The 9,251-nt window shown below is 57.9% G+C and overlaps 1 protein-coding gene across 2 annotated transcripts; it reads right to left on the bottom strand.

Moving 5' to 3' along the window:
• Nucleotides 1–2,761: 2,761 nt before the first annotated feature.
• LOC138165233 (quinone oxidoreductase-like) lies at nt 2,762–8,985 on the bottom strand. 2 transcript variants are annotated; one of them, XM_069093349.1, is made up of 8 exons: nt 8,694–8,982; nt 7,797–7,949; nt 6,603–6,766; nt 6,056–6,107; nt 3,824–3,973; nt 3,529–3,630; nt 3,332–3,427; nt 2,762–3,060 (listed from the first exon to the last, which is right to left on the bottom strand). In XM_069093349.1, the coding sequence occupies exons 1-8, from the start codon at nt 8,802–8,804 to the stop codon at nt 2,896–2,898; spliced, it is 993 nt and encodes a 330-aa protein (XP_068949450.1). In that variant the 5' UTR covers nt 8,805–8,982; the 3' UTR covers nt 2,762–2,895. The 2 variants fall into 2 exon arrangements, with proteins under 2 accessions (XP_068949450.1, XP_068949451.1); XM_069093350.1 differs by lacking the exon at nt 7,797–7,949 and having other exon boundaries at nt 8,694–8,985.
• Between the last annotated feature and the right edge of the window lie 266 nt (nt 8,986–9,251).

Here is a 9,251-nt window from a genome sequence, read left to right as displayed (position 1 = left end):
GGTGCCACCGTCCTAACAAGGCCAAGGACCTTGTCAGATGAAAACGAGCCAGTCTCTACTCCCAGGTCACACCACAAACTTCTAGGGCATTCCCTTCACAGGTAGGAAGACTGTCGGCAGGGAGAGCAAAGTGTGCTCCTGGAGGGTGCACCAGTGTCCTGACCTCTACTGGGATCCCTTCTTCAAGGGAGCGTCCTGCTGGCGTGCGGGCCACAGTCAGGGAGGCAGACGGGGGATGAAACTTGGCCTCCGCTGGAGTCAGGCTGGGGATATGGGAGTTGAGAATTGTAAATGCTGCAGTTTCGGGAGATCCAAATGGGTCAGAATAAGTCAAGATGGAGAGGGGTAAGAAGGAATCCAATCTCAATAAAAGCAAGTTCTAAGGTCCAGAAGGTCCGGCATCACAATGCTGGAAGTGGTCTTCTGTGAATGCAAGGACACACCGTTCCTTTTTGAGAACTGACCCAGGAACAGGGGCTGCCTTGGGCCAGACATGATTGGGGAGAGGGTGAAAGGCTGGCAGGTCCAGGAAGGTCAGCCGGAAGGATATTTGGGGCAGGTCGGGGGGCCCCCTCCAGCCTCATATCACTCACCTCAAGGCCAGCAAGTGCAGCGCCATCTGTCCTGGAATGGAGACAATGGTCCCAGGCCAGCCTGGGTCTTGGGCAGCGTGGTCCAAGTCAAGTGGAAATGAGCCTCCAAAGTATGGGAATCTCTGTATTTATTGTGTCCAGTGGTCCCCAGTGACCTCTTATCTGATCCCAGATGCCCTGGGGAGGCCCCTGAGCATCAAAGATCACAAAGAACCCTACAGAGCAGTTAGTCCTCTAAAAACACATCCCCTTTTATTTTTTATTTATTTATTTTGTAAATTGATTCATTTTAAAATTAAATAAAAATGAGGGAAAAAACCAAAAGGAGATTGCCATGTACACAACGACATAAGAGAGGATTCAAGATAAAACAATAAATTTCCACTTCAAGAAAACCTCTCTAATCCATGCTGGATACTGCTTCCCCCACTGCCCGGCTTCCTCTGCTTCCCGGTGGGTTTTCTCTGTTCTCTTCTGGGCACTTCTTACTTTATTTTTTTCTAGCTCCCCCCCCCCAAAAAAAAGGTCACAATTAAACACGGACATAGAAAGATAGAGACACACAGAGCTCCCTAAACACACACGCACATAAGCCCGTGCTATGCTTCTTTGCTCCTATCACGTATCTCTGAAGGTGGACGGCATAGTTAGTACCCATGCTTTTTTTTTTACATAATAAATTCTACCCTGGCCCTTAATTGTATCTTTGTGTCTCTCTCTCTCATTTTTAGAGTTTCCTCAAAGCATCATATGGTTGAATTCAAACTTTTAATCTGCTTTCCATTTCTGCTTTTCTGTTAAATTCATCCCATTCACACTGTAAGCTGCAATTACTTGGCTTTTCCTCCTTCCTATTTTTCCACACTATCTTCCTCCTCAGTCCGTTTTACTTCCGCGTGCTACCTTGCCCTCCTGTTCCTTAACCTAGCCCCCCTTTTAAGAGTCCCTCCCTATCATCCCCCCATCCCCTTGTCCTCATATTTCTTTCTCAATTCAGAAGACCTTGATGCCCTTCTACGCCTGCGCCTTCCCTCTTTAACTCTTGCCCCATGGGATCACCCGCCCTCGCTGCACTGGCCTCCTCTGTATTCATTCTTCCTTTTCTGCCTCATCCGTATGAGGGAATTTCTCCTCTCTCTCTCCCTGTGTGTTTCTGTGCAATCCTTCGCAGATCAGCCCACACCCAAGGACTGAAGGAAGTCCCGAGGGCACCGGTAACGCTTTCACAAATGGAAGGTGAACAGTTTGACCTGACTGAGGCCCTTGCGAGTGGTCTGTGATGTTTCCTGTATCTCACTGTCAAAATTCCGCTGTTTTTGTCAGCCTTTCAGGGTGTTGAGCGTCCAGTCAGGATTCTGCCTTATTCCGTGGCCTGGCTCCTTGCCCCCAGCATAGCCCCCTGAGGCTTAATCTGTCTCTCTTGCTGCCTGCAGTGTCTTGTCCTTCACCCAGGCGTTCTGAGACTTGGCTAGGATATTCCTCTGGGTCTTCCTCCGGGAATCTTTCAGATGGTGACCAGCAGATGTTTTTCCATTTCTGCTTTGCCTTTCGCTCTCTTAACAAAGTCTTATAACATCATATTGAGATTCTTTCTTTTCTTAATTCTAATTTTCAGCTAGTCCGATGGTTCTTCTGCCACTTGTCCTCAATCTGTTCTCCAGATTACTTGTTTTGTCAGACGAGATGTTCCGCATTCTCTTCTATGTTTTATTCTTCAGACCCAGTTTCACTGTTTCTCGTGGCTTCCCCTCCCCTTTTACTTCTTGCAGGTCTCTCTCTCTTTCTGGCAGAGGTGTTTCCTGCAAGCACATCAGGCCCTGGGTGCAGGGCAGCGGTCTTACAGAAGAGGAAGCTGACCACAAATACCTGCAGAGGAGAGCCTGCCCAACACACTGCTGAGCAGTCATGTGGCTGCTTTTTTAAAAATAATCATCAGCCTCCTTCTCGCACGTTCGGGCCTTTGTTTTTCTGGCTGCCCTCCACTCTGGCCTCTCTCCCTTTGCCCTGGCCGCTGGAAGCCCTCCCCCCCCCCTTTGGTCTGAAGCAAAGATCCAGACTAGGCCCAGGGACTTGTGGGGTCGGGAGGCCGTCCACGTGGCCTTGCCCGCTTGATGTGGCTAAGGATCCTCCCCACACCCCCCCCAGAGCAGTACAAACACACTGAGAACCACTGTTAATTAATCTACTTTATTGAGGAGGCTGACAGTGACACAGCAGAGACAGTCCGGATGGGCACGGGGCGGAGGAGGCGCGATGCCACGCCGATGCCCGATGCCCACGGGCTCAAAATGGGCGGGCCGCCTCAGTTCATGAGCAGAATCATCTTCCCATAAGCCCCCTGGCTCTTGATGATGTCTTCGTGGGCCTGTGCGGCGTGCTCCAGCGGGTAGGAAGGCCCGACCACGGGCTGCAGCCAGCCCGTCTCGATGCCCGCCAGCAGTGCAGCCAAGGACTGCAGAAAGTCATCCTGCAGGACACAAAGGAACACTGGAGCTCTGAAGACCCCCAGATCCTGGGTGTAGGGGTGCAGACCTGCTTTAAACAGCCTCTGTCCAGGCCCACGGATGCCGATAACTTGCTGCCCCTCTGCCCAGGTGCCAGCATAACCCAGGGGATCTGATACATTTTGGGAAGGCAGGATGCACAGGCTTCCTCTGCAGAGCACCTACCCTGGGCCAGTGCAGAGGAGGGCCTGAGAGACCCCCTTGGGGAACACATGGAAAGTGCTGGGCGCTCACCTTGGGGGAGGAATATAAGGAGACCCCAATGATGCTGGTTTCCTTCTTCATCGTGTCCCGGGGGTTTATTTCTATGGGGCCCCTGGAGCCAACGATCTGGGAAACAGACAGGGGCTCGCATGAGCAGGGGGGCTCTGCAGGAGGCCGGGGGGGGGGTGAGGCTAGAACCGTGTCCTCCAAGGATCCCAAGTACTCACTATGACCCTGCCTCTGTAGGAGAGGAGCTGCAAGTCATTGTGGAGGTTGATGTTGGACAGCATTTCAATGATCACGTTCACTCCATTCTCCCCAACGTACTCCTACATCACAACACACGTGCCCTCATCAGCGACGCGCCCCAGACTGGAGGGAAGGCCTGGGGCTGGAAGGTGAGGACGTGCTGCGCACAGGGCCTGGCCCACAGCAGGGGTTACACCGCTGCACCTACTAAGCGTTAGTGCTAGGACACAGGGGGAGCCAGCCAGCCCCCGGCCCCCTCCCCACACCACCCACCTTGATTTTATCCACATAGTCAGGCTCCCGGTGATTGAAGACCTTGTGGGCTCCGTTCTTCAGAACAACTTTTCTCCCCTGCTCTGTGCCCGCTGTGCCCAGAACCTTGAGGCCATAAGCCCTGGCGATCTGGCAGGCCGCTATGCCAACCTTGGGGACAAAGGACATTTGAGTTTCTTTGGTTTGGCTTCCTTACTCCCTATGTGATGCCCGTCCTCTGAGGGCTCACGGTCAAGTGGCTTCTGCACAAGAAGCAGGACAAGGGAAGTGGCCAACACAGGCTCCAGGGACATCTAGACTGGGGCTGATACCAGGCTGGACCCACCAAGAACCTCCTGGGGACCCTGCACTGGGAGCTTCAGTCCCCACACACCCGGGGCGGTGGCAAAGGTTCGACCCTGTGCTCCAGGCTGAGCCTCTGATCCGAAACTGTTCTTTTATAGTTCAGGAAACTGAGGTCTGGGAAACGCAGGGTCTTCTGCAGGTAGCCCATGTGGTGAACCTCGGGGCACAATCTGCACACGGGACCCAGACTCCAGATCAGGGGTCCTCACACTTGCTGAGGACCCACAGGTATAATCTCTACTCTTGATCTTCTGAAGGTGCAGGGGGCAGCTTTCTCTGGCTCCAGTTCACCCTGATTTGACCATCCCAGCCTGGGGCCCCTCTCCTGTCCTGCCCTTGCTGGGCAGCCACATCGAGTGGGGAGCGCTCACTGAGGGATACAAGCGCAGGCAGCCCAGGGCTAAGTCCCAACATCAGCCCACAGACAGACAGCCTAGCCGGGCACCCCGGGCCGGGCCTACCCCAGCCTCTCTCGCTGATGCTGTCACGGGAGCTAACCGACACTAATTCAGCTCAGACATGGTGGCCGGGCCTGCCTTTTAACTCTGCTGCTCAGCGGCCAGGTCTTCTACGAGGGGCCGGGGGAACAGCACTTGTGCCATGCTCCTTCCTCCGCTTGCCGCTCAGATTTGTAATTTATGCAGCAAATGCCAAGGTGAGTGAGCACCAGAGCTGAGCGGGGCTGCTGGACGGGCTTTGGCCAGTCACAGGCATATTGAATTCACCTTCAATCAGCCCACACCGGGGTCAGAGAAGGGGCGCTCTCCATGAAGCCATCCATCAAACAAACCCGTTAAGCCTCCCCAGCCGCCAGGGCCTCCCACAGGGGAAGCTGTCTCCCCTTTTCTTGGGGCCCCCAGTTCAGGAGCAGCAGAGACTGAAAGCCAACGGTCTCTGAGCAGCCTGATCCCTGGGGCTACAGGGATACCCGGCTAAGCTCCTTAGGCAGCAGACTGGGCCCTGCAGGCACTGCCCAGTCACCCTGTGGGGAGGCACACAATTCCTGGCCCAGGGTTATTAGCACGGTGTAGGGAAGGCGATGCCCAAGCCAAGTGAGTGAGGGCCCCCCGGCCTCCTATCTGCAGATGCTAAGTCTGGTCTCCCAGATTCTGGAAGGTGGGGGGCTCCTTCGACAAGGTGGGGACAGCAGGGCTCCTGGGGCTCCTGCTCCAAGGAGCACCCCCGAGTCCAAGCACCGTAAGGCAGCTGGCCAGTGGCGGGGAGCCCATACCCTCGGGAGAGCCACGATGGCTCAGCGGGCGGGCCAGGAAGTGAACATGCCAGAAGGTGCTGGGAACTCTTGAGGGCCAAGCCTGAAGGGCCCTCAGAGGCCAGGAGGGAGCCCCCCAGAAAAGCCCCTTCCTGGAGGGTCTAGGCTCCCCGGGGCACAGAAAGGTCAGGGCCTTGGCCAGGGTCACATGGCCAGGCCAGAGGCAGGGAGCAAGCCTGGCGCGGCAGGGCCCCATCTGCCACTAACACCCGCGGACGCCTCAGCCAGTGCGGTTTAAAAAATCAAGGTTATCTTTCTATGTGAACGTCAGTCTGTTCTTCCTCTCACTGCCTCCCTCCACGGATTAAACGGGCAGCCCAAGGCCCACCTCTCCACATCGGCCATAGCCACGGAGTCTACCGCACATCCAACAGTCCTCTGAGCAGGGAAGAGGCACGATGGGAGACCCCAAGGCCTCGGGGATCAGAGGAAGGTGCCAGGCCCAGGCTCGCACCCTGGGAGAATCTGTGCCAGAGCTCGACCTGGGTGTGGGGGTTTCCCACTCCACCACCCACCTTCTCAGGCCCATGGACAAAGGCTAGGCGTGGTCCTTCTGACCCCTGTGGCATGAGCCAGTAGCCAGCACACCACCGCAACACCCTCCTGAGAATACTTACCCCTCCGCTGGCCCCGTGAATGAGGACGCTCTCTCCAGGCTTGGCCTGGGCACTGGAATAGAGAGCACAGCCACGATGACCACCCTGCTGGGCCTCAGGCTGGTCCCCTTCCCCAGGCATGCAGCCCAATGACCATCCCAGGGCTGGTTGGGAAGGCCAGGCCACGGTGCCGGAGAGGCCTGGAGCAGGGCACTGCCTGATGTCCAGTCCTAGGGCTCTAAGAGGGGCCACAGACTCACAGGCAGCAGGGGTCAGAGGCAGGACCTGAACCCAGGTCTGCCGGCTCTGAATCGTTTCAGCTGTGCAGCCAGGCATCTCAGCCGTGGCTGCAGCACAAAGACTGGGGGGTCCTGCCCCCCAAGCCCAGGGCCTGGCCCTCTGGGGATGGCCCAAGAACTCTGATCCAGACCAGGGAAGAATGCCACCTGTGGCCTCCCCAGGCCTGGGTCTGAATCCTGGCCAACATGGTGTGGGGGTGGGGTGAACAGCCAGGTTCTCCCCCTGCCCCAGGGCTGCACGCCAGCCCCGCCCCGCCCCCAGTCCTCACCTGTGTATCAGAGCACGGAAGGCTGTGAAGTAGGGGATCCCAATGGAGGCACCCTGACCAAAGTCCAGACTCTCATGCAGCGGGAAGACAGCGTGCTCGTGGGCAATGGTGTACTCGGCATAGCCCCCCGTGACCGTTTTGGTAGTGAAAACCCTGTCTCCTTTCTGTTGGAAAAGACAAAGGGGCAGAAGGCGTGAGGGATGTGGGCGGCAGTGCCCTTCCCAGATGGGGGGCAGATGAGGGCACCCCGGGCACAGCACAGGGGGTGGGGAGCGCGAGCCGGGAGAGGATGGCTCTGGTCCTTGTCCTGTTTATCTTTCAAAGGCGGGGGATGAAGGCCCAAGCTTGAAGCCGAGGACAGGCTGGCCCTTTCAGTAGTGGGGGACTGGAGTGTCCAGTGACCTTCCCGGGGTGGCCCAGAGGCAGTCTCTGAACCTGGGTCATGAGGGCCAGCTCTTTCTCTACCCCCCACACCCAGAAGCACCCTCAGCCAAACGTGCCTTCCTAAGGCGCCAAGGGCTCCCTTGCTCAAAGACTGCCCAGTGGCTGAATCACAGGCAGATGCCATCCAGTCCAACTGGACCCTCCGCTGGACGCTCCGTCATGCACACAAGAGGGGCAGAATGAAGGTACTGACCTCCCTCCCCCATCTACTACCCCGGGAGTTCCCTAAACCAATGACTGATCACAGATGCCATGCCCACTGCTGGAGATACCAGGACGGGACCTGCCGCTCTGTGAGGACGGAGACTGCTTCCCTGAAGAGAGGACAGCCCCCTCAGACAGAGCGGGGCCTGCTGAAGCGCCCCCACCCCTGCCCTTCTCAGCATCACTGAGCACAGAGAGGACAGCAGAGGAAACCGAGGGTTGGACAAGGAGAGCTGTCGCTTCCCCACCAAACTTTCCATGGGTCTCTGGGAGCCCCCACCCCATCCCAGCCACACCAACCCGCGCCCAGCCCCCCTCAGGGCCCCCCCCCTGCCAGAAAGCTCTGGAGGGCAAGAGTGGCCAGTCTGTGCTTTGGCGCGGGCCCCATAAGTGGCTGGCGGGGGGGCCTCTGAGCTGTGCCCAGGGGCGTGAGGCTGTCCCTATCTAGCACTGGGATACCCTGGCTGGACAAGGGGAGTCTTGGGAAACCGAGGGGGGCAAAGGCATCTGGAGAAAACGAAACGGAGGAAACGCACAGGCCGCTACCTTCAAGTTCCCCACGTGCTTCCCCACGGCTTCCACAACCCCTGCCACGTCTGTGCCAGGCGTGTACGGCAGAGTTGGGGTGCGGCTGTAGGTCCCAGAGCGGATGTAAGTCTCCACTGGGTTGACCCCACACGCGTGGACTTTGATCAGGACCTGCGGGGCAGCAGAGAGCCTTCATCCAGGGCGGTGATGTGGACACGACCACCTCCACACCAGAACCGTAAATCGGCGGTGTGGCTTCAGAAACCACCGCGGGCAGGACCGAACCACAGGCCTCACCCAGCTCCCAAGTCCTCCAGTGGGGGGAGCTGTGAGGGAGCAGCCCCAGCCCCTCCTTGGTGACCAGGGGCGAAGGCCTCTGCTCCCTGGTGATGGGGGTGGGGAGGGTCTCTGCTCCCTGGTGATCAAGGGTGAGGATCTCTGCTCCCCAGTGACTATGGGGTGAGGGTATCTGCTTCCTGGTGACTATGGGGTGAGGGTCTTTGCTCCCCGTTGACTATGGGGTGAAGGTCTCTGCTCCCCGGTGACTATGGGGTGAGGGTCTCTGCTCTCTGGTGATCGGGGGGATCTCTGCTCCCCTGTACAGCTCCAGCCCCTCCCTGGTGACCAGGGGCGAAGGCCTCTGCTCCCTGGTGATGGGGGGGAGGGTCTCTGCTCCCTGGTGACCAAGGGGTAAGGGTCTCTGCTCCCTGGTGACTATGGGGTGAGGGTCTCTGCTTCCTGGTGACGATGGGGTGAGGGTCTCTGCTCCCCAGTGACTATGGGGGGAGGGTCTCTGCTCTTGGTGATGGGGGGGAGGGTCTCTGCTCTCTGGTGCAGCCCCAGCCGCTCCCTGGTGACTGGAGGCTCTGGGCTCCTGGCTCTCTCCCCCTGCCCGGATGGCCTCTAACATCTTACCTGATTCTCCTCTGGCTCAGGCACGGGGATGTCCTTCTGCAGCTTCAGCACATCTGGCCCGCCAAACTCAAAGACCCGAATGGCCCTCATCACCTTGTTCCGGGAGGCCATGGTGGTCTTGGGGGAGAGTCCACAGTCAGACGCTGTGTCCTGTGCCCAAGCCCCTCTGGGAGGGGCTCATCACTTCAAGCACAGATGCCCATCAGCTCCTACGCCTCCCCCTACAAAGCCCTGGGCTATAAGGGAGGACCCTTAGGGTGAGGCAATGACCTCCTCTGGAAAGCAGCCAGGCAGGATGAGAAGAGCCTGGAGGGGCAGGAAGCCCTGCCAGGCCAGCCCATCTTCAGGCTGTGCTGGACTTGGGGCTGAGGGCATGTGCAAACATAAGGTGCCACTGAATACAATGACCACAAGCATCCCTCCCCTGCCCTGGCACCCTGGTCCTGGGAGGGAGGGGTTCCTAGGAGCCCTACTTTACAGATGGGGACACTGAGGCCCAGACCACTCAAGTAACCCGAGCAGGGTCACCCCACGAGAGCGTATCTGGGGCCAGACTGG

This window comes from Petaurus breviceps, unplaced genomic scaffold (assembly GCF_028583685.1).
Source record: "Petaurus breviceps papuanus isolate PSGF00001 unplaced genomic scaffold, PetGlider_PUasm1.0 208, whole genome shotgun sequence".
NCBI lineage: Eukaryota > Metazoa > Chordata > Mammalia > Diprotodontia > Petauridae > Petaurus > Petaurus breviceps.
The sequence above is the reverse complement of the archived record's forward strand: the minus strand, read 5'-3'. Positions and strand labels throughout refer to the sequence as shown.